The sequence below is a fragment of the Callithrix jacchus genome, chromosome 4 (genome assembly GCF_049354715.1).
Source record: "Callithrix jacchus isolate 240 chromosome 4, calJac240_pri, whole genome shotgun sequence".
NCBI lineage: Eukaryota > Metazoa > Chordata > Mammalia > Primates > Cebidae > Callithrix > Callithrix jacchus.
In genome coordinates, this window is record NC_133505.1 from 69231921 (window position 1) to 69255628 (window position 23708).

The following is a 23708-nucleotide window of genomic DNA, read 5'->3' on the forward strand; positions in this document are numbered from 1 at the left end:
TTCCTCCAGCTTTGTAATAGCTGCTGTTTTGTTCAGCGCAGCTGTAGATGAAGCTGGCATTTCACATCATGTTGTATAAAAACTCTAGAACCCCCCTGTGTGTGGTAAGATGTACCACTATCAGACACAAGAGGGAACTGATACTGAGTATAAATAAACTCACTTCTCACATCTGATGTTCATTGCAGAATTATATGCATTGACCAGAATGATACTAAAATCACTTAACATGATTTAAGTTGCGATTCAGTTCCTTCTTTCCCACCATCAGCAACATATATAATTGAATTCTAATAATTTAGATGTACATAAAATGCAGATCTTCTCTGTAAGAATTTATGAGCTACAAGTGATGTCTAAATAAACTGGTAACAAGACCCTGCTCTTCAGGGCTGTTAGGCATATGGCAGGTAGATGCAGCAACATTTGTGTGGTAACATCTTTGATATCCTCATTCCCCAAACACACTTTCATACCTCATGCTGATATCTGAAAGTGTTTAAATTGGTATTACAGATACAATAAAATGGAACACTATCATTGCCAGAATTAAAAAACTAAAGCCAAATAATTAAGTTAGGCATCTGGAGGGAGGAGAGTGTGAGAGATGCCCAGCAATTTTGCTTTACATTTATACTAATATGTGCTTTTCATGTGGATGTACTTTTAGAGAACAGAAGCATGTTGAATTCTAGGAAGAGTAAAGCATCTCCGTGACCCATAACAGGTCAAGCTAACTCTGTATTTGAGATCTTGTTCTTTTTTAAAGACCAGTCTCTGCTCCTAAGGGCATCCTTAATGTTTTTTTTTCCTGAGTATTTCTTATTTAAGTCCCAGAGGGTGATTATCTTTGGGTTGGTATGGGAAGCTAAAAGTTTCAAGGTGTATCAATAGAGCTGTCACATAGCATAGGTGTATGTCTGTTTTCACATTCTACAAACTATTAGGAGAGCTTTCTATCAGTTAAGATAAGTGATCCACTGTTAATACAATTGGAAACTATCATAAACTTTCAGACTCTGCATCCAAAGGATGACCTTCCTCTCACCGAGGATCTCTGACATCTTTGTGTATTGATCACACACCTGGAAAAGTGAACCTTTCACTGTTTTGACAAGTGTGCTGTTTTAGCAAAAAACTGGTAGAGAATAGAAGAATACCCTCCTTTTCTGTCAGCAGTAGAAAGATACAAAGGAAAGTCTATAGAGCTATCAATGATTTATTGGACCATTAAAAAACACCCAAGCAATGGAAGTAGATGGCTCTTGTATTTCTTCTGATGTGAGGTTCACGCTTAGCTGGAGTCCTGAAATGTCTAAAAAAGCAGATGCTGTTGGCTGCACATAGATAACCATTAAAATGGTTGACTTCTTCTATTCCCAGACTTTCAATTATCTAACAGATGACTTTTGCGTGCATAATTATTCCTAAAGAGACAGGTCTTTAAAATAAATCTTTTCTAATAATTCCTTGTGAATCAGACTATGAAGAATAAAGTCTGACATCAAGATATGATGTTACAAGATAAAAGCACAGAGAACAGACATGGACAATCAAAAAGGAATCATGAAAATAATAAAAAATATCAATGATAATCTGGGAAAAGGAGTCCATATCTGACAAGAGTGAAATGAACACTCCCTTCCTTTCAGAGTTTCTCTTTAAAGGAAGAATATAGTTACTCTTTTTTTAATAGGTATGAATAAAAAATAAAATAGGCAAAGGGGAAGTAAAATTCTAAAATCTGGCAGGGTGAAGGAGAGGGTAGCTAAGAAGCTGTCATATTTATTTTTTGTTTTAATTTAAATTTACATGTTGGAGTACTGCTTATCTTTCTATAATGACATTTTGATTCAATGTTTACTTTTATTTTACATTCACATTTCTGCATCTGAAGTTAAATGACTTTTATGTTAATAAAATATAGGCGGTGATTATAAATACACTTTTGGTTAAGATTAATTATCAGAGCGTACTTGTCTTTAAGAATATAATGACTTATAATTGAAATAAACTGGCTTTTATTTAAGAGCCACTGCCATATTTGGTTTTTAACATTATCTGAATTGTATGCAAACAAATTAAAAATCAGAAATATTAGTTTTGGAATAAAGATGCATAAGAGATGTTGGATAAAGTATTTCAGAAGGATTTATTGACATAACTTTTCACATGTGAAGAAGGCTTAAATTCCTTAAAATTGTTGAAAGAAAATAAGTAAAAAGGGATAAAAAATAACACAAGCAGTATTTATCAAAATTCCCATTTTTTGCAGTTAAAAGATATCTCTCTTTCTCTAACATTTCCCCTAAAGTATAATAGTCTGTGAGCATATGATATCTTCTATATTAATTTATATTTATTTTTCAAACAGAGCCTCCATCCTAATTATCTGTGGATTCTCTGAGTCCATAGAAATGACTTGAAAATTGGATGTTTCATACAAGATTTTTACAAGTGACCCTATTTTATAAAATCCAATCCTGCTTTTCCTCAGTCTCTTAGTTGTCTTTTAGGCCTCTTGCTCTGTGTTATGCTGCTTTAGAATCTTGATATTTTGCTATATTCAGCACAGGGGATCCCTTTCAGAATAAATATTATATTATTATTCTAATATATTCTTTTATATTTTATATATATAGCATAGTGCATAGGACAGTAGCTCACACAAAGTTATTTCTTTAAAAATTTGATAAATATGAGTGAAGTTATAATTGGTCCTATAATTCACAGCTAATATTTGATTCTTAAGGGTTTCTAGGCTAGGAAATATTCTCAAAATAATATCTCCTCAGCTTGTTGAAGGGAGAACTAAACTTTAGAGAAGCAACCAATAAACTGAGGTGCTACTTTTTGAACACATTGATCTAGGGAAGTGTAAATAGAAAATTATGTGGGATTACTCTTGTCTATAAAGAAATTAAATATAATTGGGGGAATTAAATAATAAAAAAATTGCAAAATAATAAGATATAGGTCAGCAAGATGGCAGAATAGGAAGCCCCTCCTCCTGTGGAGACACAGATGCAACAAAAATACATGAACCGATTCCCTTTGTGAGGAATTTAGAAAACAATTAAGAGGCCCCCACATGTCAGGTGATCGTGAAGCCAGATGTATTAAAGCAGTAAGAAAAATTTATGGCATTCATTTATTTTAGGTCCCCTCCCCAACATAGCATGGCATAATGAAGAGAAAACTTGGAGCTTCCAGTTTTTCCTTGAGAAGAGAAAGGAAAGACTAAAACATGGCCAGCATGCAGACTCTTTGGGGAGCTGTCTGACAGATTGGCTTTTTTTTTTTTGATTCAGGAAAGGGTACCACAGTGGGGATTGCTGAGAAAAAAAGTGATGGTTTGAACTAATGTGTGCTCATTCACCACAGTCTCTTGCCCTGGCTTGGCATGGAATCAGAGAAAATTCTCACCTTCTATCTTCTCCCTAAGGAGATTAAAAATTGGGGCATGCATCCAGTGTTATGGCTTTCTGGGGGTTTTGTCTCATGAGTTTCTGTCTCACCTGTCTCAGAATGCTGTTGGAACCTGGCTTACTCTCAATATCGGGGGGTTGCTGAGAACAAAAGAATGTTGGGAGACTTACTCCTGCTTCAAAGGACCGAGGGTAAAAAAGACAGAGGCTGGTATGCTTGATGGCTATCCCTCAGGAGGGAGTGGGTAAAAGAGTGGATCATGCACACAATGTTCTGGCTTTTCAGAAGGCTGCCTGAGAGACTAATTTTTGTCTTGTTTGACTAAGAGTGCTAATGAGACTTGGCATGCTCTAGAACTCTGAGGGCTTCTGAGAATAAGAGAGATGGGCGGATCCAGAGAACTTGTAGTACCATATACAGAAACCGAAGAAAGTAAGAGATTATGAGCTACTGAAAAAGAAACTGGAAAATCACTTTAATTGGGAGGCTGTATGCACAAGTTCAGAGAAAACATATCCATAGGAAACATTTGAGAGGACCTCTCAGAATGATTGCTAAACGTCTGTCCCTGTACAAAAAGCCAGTCCAAAAAGACTAGAAGAAGTGAATGTTTTATTAAATGTGTGGATTCCACCACAAAGTTACAAGGCAAAGGAAGAAAGAGGAAAGCATAACATAATCAAAGGAACAAAATAAATCTCCAGGAGACAACCCTTTATAAAGAGAGCTATCTGAATTACATGACAAAAAATTCTAAGTAATCATCTTGAAAATGGTCAATGAAGACAGAAAAGTGATGCTGAACAAAATGAAAATATCTGAAAAGAGAGAAAATGTGAAAGGGAGCCAAAGAAAAATTTTGAAGCTGAAAACTATAATTCCTGAATTAAAAAATTCATTACAGCAGTTCAACAGCGTGATTGGTCAGTCAGAAGACAGAATCATAAAATTCAGACAGGTCACTTGGATGTCACAAAAGGAGAAAAGAGAAAGAAGAAAAAACTTATTCATAGAAATAATGAATAAAAACTTCATAACTATGGGGAAGAAAGACACCCAGAATCAAGAAGCTGAAGTACCCCAATTAAAATGAAATTAAAAACATCCACTCTGAGACATATTATAGCCCAAAACAGAATTTTAAAAGATGCATGAAAAAGGCGACTTGTCATGTAAATGGGAGCTCCCATGAGACTATCAGTAGATTCATCCACAGAAACCTTGCACATCAGAAGGGAGAGGAGTGATATATTTAAACATTTTTTAAAGGAACCTGCAAACGAAGAATACTATCGCCACCAAAACTGTCCTTCAAGAATGAAGAAGACTTTCACCATAAACGAAAACTGAGGGATTTAATCATTAGATCTTCCTTACAAGAAATGTGAAAGGAAGCTTTTCAAGTTGAACTAGAAGGATACTAGACAACAACACAAAAGCTTATGAAAGTATAAAGCTTGCTAATAAAGGCAGATATGTATACAAATATAGAATGCTGTAATACTGTAATCATGGTGTGTATATAACATTTGGAATTTTTTGTTGTTGTATTGTTATTTTTATGGTTTTTATTCTGGATTATTTTTAAAGATTTCAACTTTTATTTTCGAGAAAGGGGGTACGTGTTCATGTTTGTTACATGGGTGTATAGCATGTTAACCTTTGAATTTAGAAATTAAAGGGCAAAAGTATAAAATAACTATAATTATAAAATATGTTAACATGTATACAATATAAAATGAGGTTGTTTTATCATTAATAACATAAAGTGTGTATGTAGGAGCAATAAAGAAATAGAGTTTTAGTATATGATTGAAGTTATCAGCTTAAAACATATTGCTATAGCTATAAAATACTTGTGTAAGCTTCATGGCAACCATAAAAAATCTATAGAAGATATAAAAAACAAAAAATGAAATCAAGTTATGTTACTATAATGTCAAAAAGGAAAAATGCAAGAAAGGAAAGGAGGTACAAGAAAACTTGTCCTACAAGAGATTGACTTTAGATTTACATAGAGTCATAAAGTGAAAGTATAGAAAAATATATTCCATGCTCATATTGTTACGCTTTGTGTTCCCACTCAAAATCTCACCTGGAGTTGTAATCCCCTTAATTCCCATAATCCCTACATGTCAAAAGAAAGACCAGATTGAGGTAATTTAATTGTGGGGATAGTTTCCCCATGCTGTTCTTGTGAAAGAGGGAATTCTCCCAAGATCTGATGGTTTTATAAGTGTTTGGTATTTCCTCCTGTGTTTATCCTTCTTCCTGCCACCTTGTGATGTAATAATACTTTACATTAACAAACTGAAAGATAAAAATCACAGAATCATCTCAATAAATGAAAAGAAGTTGTTTTACAAAGTTTGAACTCTTTCATAAAAAGATAGCAAATTAGGATCAGGAGGAAATTAATTCAACAGAATATACGTCATACTCAATGGTGAACACTTCGAGTTTTTCCTCCAAGATGAGGAACAAGATAAGAATGCCCACTGACTGCTTTTATTGGGCATAGTACTAGAAGTCCTGGCTGGAGCAATTAGGCAGAAAAAAAAGGCATCCAAATAAGCAAATAAGAAATAAAGAAGTAAAATTATCTTTGTTCACAGATGACATGATAATATGCATAGAAAACCTCAATGATGTATTTGACATACATGCACACATACACACACACAAAAACTGTTAGAGCTAACAAATTTAGCAAAATTTCAGGATACAAAAATCAGCATAAAAATCAGTAACATTTCTATAGACTATTGCCTGTCATGGAAGTAAATTAAGAAAACAATTTTATCTATGCTACATGAGAATGGATAAAATAGTATAAGAATGAAGTTAACTAAGAGGGCAAAAAAATGTGTAATTTAAAACTACAAAACATTCCTGAAAGAGAAAAAAAGGTGCAAATAAATAGGAAGACATTTTACATTCACAGAACATCACTAAAATGTCTATACTACCCAAAATAGTCTACAGATTCAATATAATCCCTACAAAAATTCTGGAGACATTTTTACAATAAATGAAAAAACAATGGTGGAACTCAAGGCACCAAAAGATTCCAAATGGCCAAAACAATCTTGAGAAAGAATACCAAATGGGAGAAGTTTCCACTTTCTAATGTCACAGTATATTACAAAGCTATAGTAATCAAAACTGTATGGTGCTGGCATAAAGACATGTATAACCAATGAAACATAATAGGCTATGAAAAATCTCATGCACACATGGTCAAATGATCTTTGAAAAGGGTGCCACGAATACATGTAGTGAATAGTCTTCAACAAATGGTCTTTGGAAAACTGGCAAAAGAGTGTCATTTTAAAATAAGCAAGCATTTGGCATATATCTGAAAGATGTCTCGAGGCAGTAGAAAATTCAGAATTTAACTGTGGTACAGTCACTGAAGATGTAATAAAATGTGAAATATTCTATTTTCAACCAGTATGCTACACTGCTTTAATTTACAATATATAATTATATGGCATTAAAATTCTAATACATCAGTCAAGCGACAAACCTTAAGTAGGAACAGATAAGTATGTTTGATCTGATTATGTAACAATTACTCTAATGAAAGTAGGAAATAGTACATGTTCCCAAGGATTGTCATTATTTTAAGAATGTCCCAGGAATTATATGTTAGTCACAAATCAGTTCTTTTCCACTAGGAACTGAGAGACCCTGAGAGGCCTTGAAATCTTTAGTTTTCATTAAGGCAGTTCCTGACAGGAAAGCTACAGGAACATCTTGGATTGGAAACATTCTATTGACCATTATATTGACTATAAAAACAAAAGAATTAAGGCAAGTTCACATTCTAAGGAAAACTCGACCACTTTCCATAATATTTTCCACATAGTAGGAAACTACTTTCAAGAAGGTAACCCCACTCATCTTCAGGAATCAATTTGTTCAGCTCTATAATGATGTTGTCAATGTATCAATAAGAGAGTCAATAGTATGTTTTCCTTTGTTTCTTCTGAAATCCCTTTATTGTATAAGGAAGTAATGGTATCATTTAAAAAGCAAGCATTTTGAAAACCAAAAAAAAAAAAAAATTCGATCTCTGTCTTACACTATACATAAAAATCTACTCAAAGTTGTTGAAAGACTTAAACTTAACACCATAAACCATAAAACCCCAAGAAGAAAACATGAGAAAAATACTTCATTAGTTTTGGCAATGATTTCTTGGCTATGACACCAATAGCACAGGCAACAAAAGCAAAAATAGGCAAGTGGGACTATGTCAAACTAAAACGCCTTTGTGCAGCAAAGAAAACAATTAACAGAGTGAAAAGGCAACACACAAAATGTGAGAAAATATTTGCAAACTATATGTTTAATAAGGGTTAATATCCGAAACATATTAGTAATTTACACAGCTTAATAGCAATGAGCAAGCACACAAAACAGGCAAACAAGACCCCAATATAACCTAATTAAAAAATAGGCAAAAGATTTGAGTAGACATTTTTCCAAATAAGACACACAGATGGCCAACAGGTATGTGAAAAGATGCTCACCATCTCCAATCATCAGGGAAATGCATATCAAAACCACAATGAAATATCTCATCATATTTGTTATGATGGCCATTATTCAACCTAGAAAATAACAAGTCTTGGTGAGGATGTGGAGAAATGGAAATTTATGAGCACTGTTAGTCAGGATGTAAGATGATGCAGCCACTATGGAAAACAGTATGGGGTTTCTAAAAAAAAAAAAAATAGAACTACCATCTGATCTAGCAATACCACTTCTGGGTACAGTAATCTACTGTACACATCAACTTTTGTGTGCTTAGTAATAGTTGCAATAGAATAAAATAAAACATCATATATTGTGTTCAGCATGTGTCCCAGAACTTAAAGTAAAACAAAAAAACAAAACAAAACAAAGAATCAGATTAGAAATAAAAAAAAGGGAAACATCATATAAAATGTGTAAGACCACATAGTTTTGGTTAAAAGCATGGTCTATCTAGTGAGAGTGTCTGGGTTTGAATCCCTAAATAGCTGTGTGATCTTGGACAGAACACTCAGCCTCTTTGTGCTTTAATTTTCCTCCTCTGTATTTGGAGATAATAATAGTATTTACTTCATATTTTGGTAATTATTAAATAATTTAAAATATGAAAAGTGCTTAGAACAGTGTCTGGGACATAGCATTATATACTTTAGCTATTATTAGTAGTATTAAGAATAAATTTTTACTTTTTACTTTCAAAATTACCAAAAAGACCTCCAAATTAATATAGGTGTTTTTTTTTTTTTTTTTTTTTCCTTATCCAACCTAGAATATCACATTTGAGATTTAACTTCTTTGGTTTTACTCTGGCTTTGTTTTGGGTTTATGCACTGAAAAATACTATTTTGCATATAATGATTCTTTGAATATACTTAACAATCTCTACTAAGTTATAATGAGTAGAGGCAGGGCTGGAACACATTCTGATATTTTGTGCCAAAGTCCATGACTCTTAAAGCTAAATAGCTTCAGCTGGCAAAAATTTCAGTTCTTGTATCCTTGTTCCACAAACCTCCATCTTCCTCCCACTTAATAATAGAGGAAAAGGCAGTAGCAACAGGTATAATTCACAACTGGAAGCCACCTTTAGGTATTCTTTCTCAGACAAGATCCTGCCAGGACTTGGAGAAAAGAGGGCATATACCATAGTGATTGGCCCCTGGAGGCCGTAATATACCATAACTCTGGGACTGAAATGCATCTGAGAGAATCTAACCACACATAGCTTCCACAATAGTGAACATATAGGGCTGTGGGGCTAACACTGTTAGAAAGCACTGATTCACCCAGGCTTAGGAGCACTTGAGTTGGGCTGAACTTATGGAGGCAGCAAGTTATAAAAGCATGTGACAGCTCCTGTAGTTGCAGCAAGGAGCAGTCACTGAGGCTTTAGACTGCCTACATGCATTCTGTCTTTACCACTCTAAAATTATCCAGACGATTTTCCACTGAAATAATAAATTCTTCTCCTCTGTGTTAGTCTGTATGTGTGCATGTGAACATTGGGGTGTTCTGATCCCTATTCCATTTGATCAGCCTATAGAGCAAGGTGACTGATTTGTCAAAGATGCTATAAATATGCCATATTTATCATTTTCAACAACAAAAATATTTATTAAGCACTTACAGAATTTTGTTAAAAATGTGATTCATTAATGTAAAAGTTAATATAGAATATTTTATGCTAGTCATAAGAAAACAGAACTTTCAGTATAAAAAATGGGTGATTATAAGGAGTTAGTAAAGATATAGTCATACTGCATGCTTGACATATTTCACTATAAGTGATTCATATGTATTTTACTGCTTGACTATTTCATGTCTTGAATCTAAATATGTGGCCCTCTCGGGATTCACAATTTATTTGTTCACAAAAAACATCTGTTTTATGTTTTAAAACAAAAAAACAATTTTATTCCTACCCTAACAACCTACTTGAACAATTTTGAGTCGGCTACAGTAGCAAATGAAGAGCAGTATGGTGCATTATAAAGGAACACAAAAGCGCTGGGCAACCGAGCCTGAGGTCAAGTCTCCTTTCTTCTTACTGTAAAATTCTGGGCAAATAAGATACTCAGTATCCCTCAGCTGCAGAAAAGAGATAATCATTCTACCTTTTTAGGGTTCTTGCAGATATTAAATGAGATAATATTTAAGGCCATAATTTGGAAAATATAATATGCTTATTCAAATGTTATATGTTATTATGTGCTTCTTTTGGAAGCCTAAATATATACTCAAAAGAGACAATATAAAATAAATGGAAATAAAATGAAATTTCCAATTCATTAAGGCAGTGCATAGTGGCAACATTAATGTCTACCAACATTAGAGCTCTAATTATACAGATTAATTCTCAATGATGATCAAATGAACCAGGAATTCTTTAACTTATGTATTGCAATAAAGTTAGATTAAGAAGCATGTAACCAACCACATCATTAAAACTGAAAGAATTCAGCAAATTTCCCTGTCTCCGGAAGGACAGACATTCTCTCTTCTTTTAATTTAGACTCATTTGATGTTTCTAAGAGAAATTTTCTGGCTACTTCAGATCTGGAAGACTGGGAATGACCTTTTTTTTTCCCCTAACAGCAAAAGTACTATCATATCCTATAAAACCATAAGTTTTTAAAACAAATTGTTGTATTTGCTAATGTTTCCCCACACTGGAGCTGTTTTTTTTTTTTTTAAACTAAGCACAATATATTAAATCCAAAGTGCGAGTGGAAAACAGTTTATTGTTAAATTTGATGATACTTTTATAGTAACAGGCAACATTAAATATATTTATCCCTAAAGTATAAGTTGAATTTTCTGGTGCTTTGTTGAGAGTTTTTACATGGAATCTGTTCAATTAAGGAATAAGATTACTGCTTTTATTAAAATTGTACTTTAGGTTCTGGGGTACATGTGCAGATCATGCAGGATTGTTGCATAGGTACATACATGGCAAGGTGGTTTGCTGCCTTCATCCCCACATCACCTATATATGGTATTTCTCTCCTCATTATCCCTCCCCATCCTCCCCACCCAACTGTCCCTCCCCTAGCCACCCCCTACTGACGGCAGTGTATGATGCTCCCCTGTGTCCACGTGTTCTAATTGTTCAACACCCGCCTATAAGAGAGAACATGCAGTGTTTGGTTTTCTGTTCTTGTGTCAGTTTGCTGAAAATGATGTTTTCCAGATTCATCCACGTCCCTATGAAGGACATGAACTCATCATTTTTTTATCCTGTGTAGTATTCTGGGGTGTATATGTGCCACATTTTCTTTAACCAGTCTATGGATAATGGACATTTGGGTTGGTTCCAGGTCTTTGCTATTGTAAACAGTGCTGCAATGAACATACATGTGCATGTGTCTTTATAATAGAATGATTTATAATTCTTTGGATATATACTCAGTAATGGAATTGCTGGGTCAAATGGTATTTCTATTTCTAGGTCCTTGAGGAATTGCCACACTGTCTTCCACAATGGTTGAACTAATTTACACTCCTACCAACAGTGTAAAAGTGTTCCTATTTCTCCACATCCTCTCCAGCATCTATTGTCTCCAGATTTTTTAATGCTCACCATTCTAACTGGTGTGAGATGGTATCTTAATGTGGTTTTGATTTGCACTTCTCTAACGACCAGTGATGATGAGCATTTTTAAAATATGTTTGTAGGCCTCATCAGTGTCTTCTTTTGTAAAGTGTCTGTTCATATCCTTTTCCCACTTTTGAATGGGTTTGTTTTTTTTTCTTGTAAATCTGTTTTAGTTCTTTGTAGATTCTGGATATTAGCCCTTTGTCAGATGGATAGATTGCAAAAGTTTTTTCCCATTCTGTTGGTTGCTGGTTCACTCTAATGATTGTTTCTTTTGTTGTGCAGAAGATCTGGAGTTTAATTAGATCCATCTATTTTGGCTTTTGTTGCCATTGCTTTTGATGTTTTAGCCATTGCCTATGCCTATGTCTATGTCCTATGTCCTAAGTGGTTTTGCCTAGATTTTCTTCTAGGGTTTTTGTAGTGTTAGGTCTTACGTTTAGGTCTTGAATCCATCTGGAGTTAATTTTAATGTAAGGTATCAGAAAAGGATTCTGTTTCTGCTTTCTGCACATTGCTAGCCAGTTTCACAACATCATTTATTAAACAGGGAATACTTTCCCCATTGCTTGTTTTTGTCAGGTTTGTCAGCGATCAGATGATTGTAGATGTGTGGTGTTGCTTCTGAGGCCTCTGTTCTGTTCCATTGGTCTATGTCTCTGTTCTGTTACCAGTACCATGCTGTTTTGATTACTGTGGCCTTATAGAATAGTTTGATTAGGCAGCATGATGCCTCCAGCTTTATTCTTTTTATTTAGGGCTTTTTTTGGGCTATGTGGGCTCTCTTTTGGTTACATATGAAGTTTGAAGTGTTTTTTTTTTCCAGTTCTGTGAAGAGGTTCATTGTAGCTTGATGGGGATAAAGTTGAATCTGTAACTTACTTGGGGCAGTACTGGCCATTTTCATGATGTTGATTCTTCCTAACCATGAGCATGAAATGTTTTTCCATCTGTTTTTGTCCTCTCTTATTTCCTTGAGCAGTGGTTTGTAGTTCTCCTCGAAGAGGTCCTTTATATCCTTTGTAATTGTATTCCTAGGTATTTTATTCTCTTTGTAGCAATTGTGAATGGGAGTTCACTTTTGGTTTGGCTCCCTGTTTGTCTGGTATTGGTGTATTGAAATGCTTGTGATTTCTGCACATTGATTTTGTATCCTGAGGCTTTGCTGAAGTTGCTTATCAGCTTCAGGAGATTTGGGGCTGAGATGATGGGGTCTTCTAAATATACAGTCATGTGATCTGTGAATAGAGACAATTTGACTTCCTCTCTTCCTATTTGAATACCCTTTATTTCCTTCTCTTGCCTGATTGCCCTGGCTAGAACTTCTAATATTATATTGAATAGAAGTGGTGAGAGAGGACATCCTTGCCTTGTGCCAGATTTCAAAGGGAATGCTTCCAGTTTTTGCCCATTCAGTATGATACTGGCTGTGGGTTTGTCATAAATGGCTTTTATTATTTTATGATACGTACCATCGATGCCTAGTTTATTGAGGGTTTTTAGCATAAAGGCCTTTTGAATTTTGTTGAAGGCGCTTTCTGCATCTATTGAGATAATCACATGGTTTTTGTCTTTGGTTCTGTTTATGTGATGGATTACATTTATAGACTTGCATATGTTGAACCAGCCTTGCATGTCCGGGATGAAGCCTACTTGATCATGATGAATAAGCATTTTGATTTGCTGTTGCAATCAGCTTTCCAGTATTTTATTGAAGATTTGCATCGATGTTCATCATGGATATTAGCCTGGAGTTTTCTTGTTTAGTTATGTCTCTGCCCGGTTTTGGTGTTGGTCTTATAAAATCAGATGGGGAGGATTCTTTTTGTATTTTTTGGAATAGTTTCAGAAGGAATGGTACCAGCTCCTCTTTGTAACTCTGGTAGAATTTGGCTGTAAACCCGTCTGGGCCTGGGCTTTTTTTAGTTGGTAGGCTATTAATTGCTGCCTCAACTTCAGCCCTTGTTATTTGTCTATTTAGGGATTCAACTTTTTCCTGGTTCAGTCCTGGAAGAGTACAAGTTTCCAGGAATTTATCCATTTCTTCCAGATTTACCTGTTTGTGTGCATAGAGTTGTTTGTAGTAATCTCTGATAGTAGTTTGTATTTCTGTGGAATCACTGGTGATGTCCCCTTAATCGTTTTTTAATTGCCATCTATTTGATTCTTCTCTGTTTTCTTTTTTAATAGACTGGCTAGCGGTATATCTATTTGTTGATCTTTTCAAAAAATCACTTCCGGAATTTGTTGATATTTTGAAGGGTTTTTGTGTTTCTATCTCCTTCCGTTCTGCTCTGATCTTAGTTATTTCTCGTCTTCTGCTAGCTTCTGCATTTTTTTTATCTTGCTCCTGTAACTCTTTCAATTTTGATGATAGGGTGTCAATTTTAGACTGTTCCTTGTTTCTCATGTGGGCATTTATTGCTATGAATTTCCTTCTAGACACTGCTTTGAATGTGTCTCAGAGATTCTGGTACATTGTGTTTTTGTTCTTGTTAGTTTTGAAGAACATCTTTTGTCATTACCACACTCACCCTGTAAGAGCTCCTGAAGGAAGCACTAACTAAACACAGAAAGGAAAAACCAGTACCAACCACTGCAAAAAAGAACCAAATGGTAAAGACCAATGATGCAATGAAGAAATCATGCCAACTAAAGGGCAAAACAACCAACCAGTAATAAAATTGTAGGATCAAGTTCACACATAACATTATTAAATGTAAATGGACTAAATGTCCCAATCAAAAGGCACAGACTGGCAAATTGGATAAAAAGACAAGAACCATTGGTGTGCTGTATTCAGGAAACCCATCTCACATACAAAGACACACATAGACTCAAAATGAAGGGATGGAAGAAGATTTACCAAGGAAATGGACAGCAAACAAAAGCAGGGGTGGCAATTCTAGTCTCTGATAAAATGGACTTTTAACCAACAAAAATCAAAAAAGACAAAAAAGGATATTACATAATGGTAAAAGGATCAATACAACAAAAAGAACTAACTATCCTAAGTATATATGCACCCAATACAGGAGCACCTAGATACATCATGTAAGTCCTTAATGACCTACACAGAGACTTAGACTCCCACAGAAAAATAGTGGGAGACTTTAACACTCCACTGTCAATATTAGACAGATCAATGAGACAGAAAATCAACAAGGAAATTCAGGACCTGAATGCAGATTTGGACCAGGCAAACTTAATAGACATTTACAGAACTCTTAACTGCAAATCCACAGAATATACATTCTTCTCGGCACCACATCACACTTACTCTAAAATTGACCACATAATTGGAAGTAAATCACTCCTTGGCAAATGCAAAAGAAAGGAAATCATAACAGTCTCTCAGACCACAGGGCAATAGGATTAGAACTCAGGATTAAGAAACTAACTCAAAACCATACAACTTCATGGAAACTGAACAACTGGCTCCTGAATGTAGACTGGATAAATAATGAAATGAAGGCAGAAATAAAGATGTTCTTCAAAACCAATGATTACTGCTTAGTAACATAAAAAAATACTTTTTTGAAATACTGAGGGTACAATTAGTGTTTGAAACTGGATATCTGCATACCTACCTGAGAGGCATGGGAAATCTTTGTGTCTTTCTTCTGTGCTGGAGATTTTCCATCTGCAGTCATTTCAATCATACAAATAACTCCAGGACTGCCAACAGGCATTGTGTAGCTAAACATAAAACAGAAGAGGCCATTATTATCTGTGTTATTGGCAAGAAAGGGATAACTTCACACGTGGATAGTAAGTACTTCTTAAGAGAGGTACTTTCTGGATTGCAACAATCCTGAAATATAGCTCCAGCCAAGTGTGGACATTTTCAAGTAGATAAAAGATGTATTTCTTTTCTAACACTACATTTTATTTTCCTTCACTCCTACTGACTTTAAAACTGGACTTGGAATGCTTTCAGGAAGTTAAACCTCCCACAAAACAAAAAGAGCTTCTTGTATATAAGTAGGTATTGATAAATTTTAAGTGCTAACTGTGGTGGACATATGGTCTCACTCATGTAGGAGATTGTTGGATAAGTAACATCAATGTTAAATGATGCTAAACTCCCTAGGTAGAAATTTCCCCTCCCTGGCCTACAGGAAAATTGAAATGGAATAAGAAATGAAAGACTGCATACCCCTGAGGAGTGAAATTACACTGTGATACAGTAATCAGAACTCAGAAAGCATGCTGCTAATGTACCAGCTTGTACTGTGTCTTAGAGATAAAGAAAAGTATAAGGTTAAGGAAATTTATGGAATGAATAGCAGAAATGGTTAATACACAACTGAAAATTTATCTGAGGTTGTAAAATGATGCAATCATATGAAAAGTTACCTATACTAAGGTGCTTGGCATACATACTTTTTAAAACCGTTTATTTAGAATTTTAAAGAAAATCCAAACAATATTACTGTGGTACCTGCCATACTGTAGCAATAGTAACTTGCATTGTATGAAGTTTATTTCGTAGAGATAATACAATATGTTTACTGAGATTAACAGTGGCTGTTTCTGCATACTGAGACTGTAGATGATTTAATTTCTCATTTTTGCTTCTTTGTATTGTTCACATTTTGAGCAATGATCACACTTAATTTTTATTTTTTATTTTACCAGACTTTCTTGTTTGCCTGGGCCTGAGGAGCTTCCCAGGATGTGGGACTTTCAGTTTTAAAACCAGAGCTGTTCCTCGCAGATCAGGAGAAGCTGATCATTTTATTTTTAAAACAAAAAGTCAATTTTATTAAATAATTATTGGTTAAATAGTTTAGTACTACTTTTTCTTAAAATAATTTTGTTGATTTAGTTGAATGAAAAAAAACAAACCCTAAGCTCCTTTCCTTTACTGCTCTTAAAGGCACAGCTGTGGGCTGGTTCCTTCTCCCGCCTGCTAGGTAATACCAATCTGATACAGTCCTTCCAGTAAATCATTCCACTACCTTTTTGGCTTCTATTCTAATTTAACAAGGTCATTTCTAATTCTGATCAGGTCACAGTTAAAAATTTTTGAATTCTGTAGTTTCCCATTTAGTGTGAATTGTGTATTGTAAAAATATATGAAGCACATTTGCTATCAGTGTGAGTATGGCCAGGTTGATATGTATGGATGATTTTATACTGGAGATGGAGAAAATTGCTCGCAGGGAATGCACAAGATCTTGCTTGTTTCATTCAGAGCTTGTTGAAATCTAACCTGGAACTGAAGCTCCACCAAAGGGAGCTATTCTACTCTATTTGCTTTCTGTTATTCCTTCTTTTCTCCCTCTGACCCTTCCACAAATGATAGTTTATATTATCTGCCTGGTTTACATGTTATGTTGGAAACTGTCCTGCTAAGTCTCCCAGAATATTTTCCACATGTTAATTCATATCATGTTTATTTTAATGATGACTCATGTTTACTTATAGACCAAATTGTGTCATAAGAAAAAAAACCGCTATAAACAAATGAGGTATTATGCCACATAAATCATTTGTGGAAGAGACTAAGTGCATATCCTTTATGCCTCTCCAGTATTGCTGAGGCCAGCCGAGTCTAATGATTTAAAGACTTAAGGATCCTATTTTGAGATAATCCGTTGACTGGCTGAGTGATCTTAGGCAAACCACTTAACCTTTCTTCCCTGAAGTGTGATTATGCACAGAAGGGAGATAATCATTCTAATCTCATAAATGGTTAGTGAAAATCACATTATTTAATGTACATAAATCATTCAGTGCTAATATTAAAATCCAAGTTAAAGCAATTATTTGCTGACTAGACAGGGATCTCTAAAGAGATTTTTGTAAAAATAAATTACACAGTCAAGTTGAAGTGTTCATCCACTTCTACTAATATTGCTCATAATGAAATTCAAAATCAAATACTCAAGTTGCATTATTTTAAAAGCTAAAACTCTATGAAACTTTTTTTTCCAGTGTCCTTAACATTTTTGTACTTTAGATTTATAATCTTCAGGTATACTAAGCAATAGTGGAAGAAACATTCTGATTTCGAAAAGACAATTAATCTGTGGATTTTTAGAAGACCTGCCCAAATGGAGGTTCAGTTTATCAAAAAAAAAAAAAAAAAAAATGAAAGCCTTGTGAAAAAAGAGTGCATTGCTTAATTAATTAAATCAAGTATTTTAAATAATTTATCCAGCTCTTAAACAAGAGCTATAGAATAATAATAACACAGAGAGATATTTGTGTGAAATACGAAAAGGAATATATGTAAATCAAATTACACAATATAATTTTAATAAAAATATGCATAGGATAGTACCAGAGCTACTCTTACTAATATTAACAGTGTCTATCTCTGTTTTCTAGTGATATGGGAGGTGGGCAGGAAAGTACTGGGTAGAGAAGGGCAGGTTCTCTGGTGAGGCTCCCTCCTTGGGCCTATGCCCACAGACCTAAATGAGAACAGGCATTCCTGTTTTTGTGCCCAAATGTTGCATTTTCCATGACCACTCTGGCCCACCATGCCCCCCCCATCCTGTGCTGATATAAACCTGAGAACTTAGCAGGCACACACAGAAGAAGCTGAAGGTTGAGACCAGCAGACTAGGAGACCAGCCATGGGAATGATGTAGCAGAGAAAGAGAGAAGAGGAGGGATGTCTGGATATGAAAGGGAGTTTGTCTGGGGGCGGTCAGAGATGAGTCCAGCTGCTCAATGGCTCGACTCCAGAAGAAGACCATCTTCCCACTCCATTCCCCCTTTCAGCTCCCATCCATCTTTCTGAGAGCCAACTCCATCCCTCAATTAAACTTTGTACTTTTCCTTTAAGCCTGTGTATGATGTGATTCTTCTGGGACATTGGGCAAGAGCTCAGGATACAGAAGACTGTCACACTGGCCCTCTGGCCTTACAATAAGACAGAGGGTCCATTGAGCTGATTAACACATAAGCCATCTGTACATAGCAAAGCTAAAGGAGCACACTGCAACACATGCCCACTTGGGCTTTGGGAGTCACAGATACCCACCTCTAGATGCTACTGAGGGACTGAGAGCCCAAAACACTCACCCTGGCCTCTGTACCTGCACATCTGCATGCCAGTCCTAGGGGTTTGAGCTGCAGGATTACAACACAGGTTAGTCACACCCCTGTTGCATGTCCTGTGAGGGTAATCTGGGAACTTTCCTGTTTCACTAGGAATGAAGATGTGTGTGTGTGTGTGTGTGTGTGTGTGTGTGTGTGTGTGTAGAGATAGGGTCCCACTATGTTGCCCAGGTGGGTCTTGAACTTTTGGGCTTAAGTGGTCCTCCTGCCTTTGCCTCCCAAAGATCTGGGATTATAGGCATGAGCCTCGGCACCTGGCCTGAGGATAATTTTTTAATTGTGTCTTTTGCTTATTTGTGTTTTCTAAATTTTGGACACTGAATATATGTTTTTAAATCTTATATCTTAAGGCAAAAATTCAGTTTTTATTAAAAAACAAGAATTAAATAATTTTTCAACATTTTTCTGTTTCCTAGATTCCATGCCTTCCTTCCAGGTACATCTATGTACGTAATAGCCAAGATTTGGAAGTAAGCTAAGTTTTCATCAGTAGACAAATGGATAAAGAAAATGTGAGACATAGACACATTTATTTCAGCTATAAAATATAATGAGATCCTGTCATTTGCAGCAACATGGATAGACCTTGAGATCATTATGTTAGGTAAAATAAATCAGGCATAGAAAGACAAACTTTCTCACTTGGTTGTGGGAGCTAAAAATTAAAACAATTGAACTCATGAACATAGATAGAATAATTACCAGAGGCTGGGAAGTATAGTAGAATCTGGGGGATTGGCAGGACCGTTACTGGGTACAAAAATATAGTTAGACAGAATGAATAAGAGCTACTATTTGATTGCACAACAGGTGACTATAGTCAATAATGACTTAATTGTACACTTTAAAATAAATAATAACTGGATTTTTTGTGACACATAGGATATATGCTTGTGTTGATGGATACCCCATTTAAACTGCTGTGATTTACACATTGTTTATCTGTGTTGGAACATCCCATATACCCCATAAATATAGGCATCCACTATAGATCTGCAAAAATTAAATATTTAAAATTAAAAAATTCCTCAAACTTTGGAAAATTTTTACCTGAATCATCTTCAATATTGCTTTTTGGTATTCTCTGAATAATATGGTTTGTCTGCATTCGAACTCAAATCTCTTCTTGAATTGTAGTTCCCACAATACCCACGTGTCATGGGATGTAATTTGATCATGGAAGTGGTTACCTCTATGTTGTTCTTGTGATAGTGAGTGAGTTTTCATGAGATCTGATGGTTTATAAGGGGCTCTTCCCCTCTTTGCTCCACACTTCTTCCTGCCATCATCTGAAGAAGGACATGTTTGCTTCCCCTTCTGCCGTAATTGTAAATTTCTGGAGGCCTCCCCAGCCGTGCAGAACTGTCAATTAAACTTCTTTCCTTTATAAATTAGCCAGTCTGGGACAGTCCTTTATAGCAGCATGAGGATGGACTAATATACGGAAATCTCTATTTGTAGAACTTACGTTAGACATTTTATGGAAGCCTGTTAAGCTGTCCTCTGAGTTTCTTAATCTTGTTTTTACTCTTTAAAAAACTTCTTAATTTTTCTGTCTGGTAGTCTTCTTAGCTGTCATTATTTTCAACTGTTTTTAGACTACAGTTGATCCTATCTACTGAGTTTTAAATGTCTATGAATTTTTTATTCTCAAAATTTTTATTTTTTTGTTTGACTTCTGCCTGTTATGCTTTTATAATTTTCCCCATATTTTAACTGATATTTTAATGATACTTTATTATAAAATGTTTTTAATTGAAAATATTAGAATTTAGTTTCCACTCTTTATATAAGCAGCAATAAGTATTATTAAAATTGTAATCATTTAAAAAAAAACCTTTAGATTCAGAGGTACATGTTGCTGTTTGTTATATAGATAAATTGTGTGTCCTGGTGTATAGATTATTTCATCACCCAGGTAATAAGCATAGTACTGTTAGGTAGTCTTTTTGACTCTCACTGTCCTAACACCCTCCACCCTCAAGTAGGCTCCAGAGTCTGTTGCTCCCTTCTTTGTGTTCCCTTTGAGCTAAGAACTTAATGTTTAGCTCCCACTTATAAGTGAGATCATGTGATATTTAGTTTTCTGTTCCTGCATTAGTTCACTTAGAACTCCATCCATTTTGCTGCAAAAGACATGATATCCTTTTTTATGGTTGTGTAGTATTCTATGGTATGCATTTACCACATTTTCCTTATTCAGTCTACCACTGATAGGCATTTAGTTTGAGTCCATGCCTTTGCTATTGTGAATAGTGCTGTGATGAATGTATGTGTGCAATATGTCTTTTTTTTTTTTTAGATGGAGTTTTGCTCTTGTTACCCAGGCTGGAGTGAGATGGTGTGATCTTTGCTCACCGCAACCTCTGCCTCCTGGGATCAGGCAATTCTCTTGCCTCAGCCTCCTGAGTAGCTGGGATTACAGGCACATGCCACCATGCCCAGCTAATTTTTTTGTATTTTTAGTAGAGACGGGTTTCACCATGTTGACCAGGATGATCTCGATCTCTTGACCTCGTGATCCACCCACTTTGGCCTCCCAAAGTGCTGGGATTACAGGTGTGAACCACCGTGCCCGGCCCTGCAATATGTCTTTTTGGCCGAACAATTTTTATTTCTTTGGGCATGTACCCAAGAGTGGGATTACTGGGTTCAATGGTAATTTTGTTTTAAGTTTTTTGGGAAATTGCCAAACTGCTTTCCGCAATGGCTGAACTAATTTATATTCCTACCAGCAGTGTATAAGAGTTCCTGTTTCTCTACAACCTTTCCAGCATCTGTTATTTTTTGACTTTTATTAATAGCCATTCTTATTAGTGTGAGATGGTGTCTCATTGTGGTTTTAAGTTTCCCTAATAATTAATGATGTTGAACATTGTTTTGTATGCTTGTTGGCCACATGTATGTTTTATTGTCTGTTAAATTCTGTTAAATTCTTTGCCCAGTTTTTAATAAGGTTGTTTGTGTTTGGCTTGTTAATCTAAGTTTCTGATAGAATCTGTGTATTAGACCTTTGTCAGATGCATAGTTTAAAATATTTTTTTCCATCTTTTAGGTTGTCTGTTTACTCTGTTGATAGTTTCTTTCGCTTTTTCAAAAGGTCTTTAGTTTAATTAGGTCTTTGTTGATTTTTGGTTTTGATGCTATTGCTTTTGATGTCTTTGTCATGAAATCTTTGCCAGGGCTTATATTTAGAATGGTATTTTCTAGGTTATCTTCCAGAGTTTTTATAGTTTTATTTAAGTCTATAATCCATCTTTAGTTGACTTTTATCTACAGTGTAAGAAAGGGGTCCAGTTTATATCTTCTGCATATGGCTAGCCAGTTATCCCTGCACCATTGATTGAATAGGGAGTCCTTTCCCATTGCTTTTTTTGGTCAACTTTATTGAAGCTCAGATGGTTGTAGGTCTGTGGCATTACTTTTGGGGTCTCTATTCTGTTCCATAAGTCTATGTTTCTGTTTTTGTACAAGTACCATGCTGTTTGGTTATTGTAGGCTTGTAGCATAGTTTGAAGTTGGGTAACATAATGCCTCTAGTTTTGCTGTTTTGCTTAGGATTACCTTGGTTATTCTGGCTCTTTATTGGTTCTATATGAATTTTAAAATAGTTTTTTTTCTAATTCTGAGAAAAATGTCATCTGTAGTTTGGTAGAAATAGAATTGAATCTGTAAATTGCTTTTGGCAGTAGGGCCATAATAGCAATATTGATTCTTCTTAATCATGAGCATGGAATGATTTTCCATTTGTTAGTATCATCTCCAATTTCTTTCAGCAGTGTTTGTCATGCTCATTGTAGAGATGTTTTACCTTCCTGGTTAGCTGTATTATTAGGTATTACTCTTTTGTGAGTCTTGTGAATAGGATTGCATTCTTGATTTGGCTTTCAGCTTCTATGTTTTTGATGTATAGAAATGCTACTGATTTTTAAAATGTGGACTTTTTATCCTAAAACTGCTGAAGTTGTTTATCAGATCTAGCAGCTGAGACTCCTAGGAGCAGATCTTTTGGGCAGTTTTCTAGGTATAGAATAAATTGTCTGTATGGGGTTTTCTATGTATAGAATTAACTGTCTTTAAGAGAGATAGTTTGACTTTCTCTGTTCTTACTTGGTTGACTTTTATATCTTTCTGTTGCCTGATTGCTCTGGCTAAGACTTCCAGTACTACATTGAGTGGCACTGGTAAGAGTGGACATGCTTTTCTTGCTCTGGCTCTCAAGGGGAATGCTTCCATCCTTTGCCCATTCAGTACAATGTTGGCTAAGGATTTGTTATTGATGGCTCTTATTATTTTGATGTATGTCCTTTCAATGCCTAGTCTATCAAGGGTTTTTGACATGAAGTGATGTTAAATGTTATCAAAAGCCTTTTCTGCATGAATTGAGATAATCATGTGGTTTTTGTTTTTAGTTCTAGATGATAAATCCCATGTATTGATTTGCATATGTTTATGCAAATATTGCATCCCAGGGATAGAGCCTACTCAGTCACAGTTGATAAGCTTTGTGATGTGCTGCTGGATTCAGTTTACCCATATTTTGTTGAGAATTTTTGCATTGATGATCATCAAAGATATTGGTCTCAAGTTTTCTTTTTTTTGTTGCTGTGTCTCTGCCAGGTTTTGATATTAAGATGATGCTTACCTCATAGAATAAATTAAGAATGAGTCCCTTGTTCTCAATTTTTTTGGAATAGTTTCAGTAGAAACACTACCAGCTCTTCTTTATATTTCTGATAGAATTTGGCTGTAAATCTATCTGGTACTGGGGTTTTTCTGGTTATTAGGCTTTTTCTTACTGATTCAACATTGAAACTCATTATTGGATTGTTCAGGGGTTCAATTTTTTCTTGGTTCAATCTTAGGAGATATGTGTGTCCAGGAATTTAGTCATTTCTTCTAGGTTTTCTAGTTTGTGTGCATAGTGGTGTTTTCATAGTCTCTAAGAGTTTTTGTTTTTCTGTGGGGTTGGTTGTAATGTCCCCTTTGTCATCTCTGATTGTGTTTTAGTCTTTTTAAAAAAATTAGCCTACCTAGCAGTATATTAGTCTTATTTATTATTTAG

At 35.1% G+C, this 23708-nt stretch overlaps 1 protein-coding gene across 1 annotated transcript in view; it reads right to left on the bottom strand.

Annotated features, from left to right (window-relative positions):
• The window catches only part of EYS (EGF-like photoreceptor maintenance factor), a 1911700-nt gene that overhangs the window by 305539 nt on the left and 1582453 nt on the right, over positions 1-23708 (bottom strand). The window contains exon 31 of the mRNA XM_035296026.3: positions 15157-15265. Within this exon, the coding sequence (XP_035151917.3) occupies positions 15157-15265 (109 nt within the window). The remainder of the gene's footprint in view (positions 1-15156; positions 15266-23708) is intronic.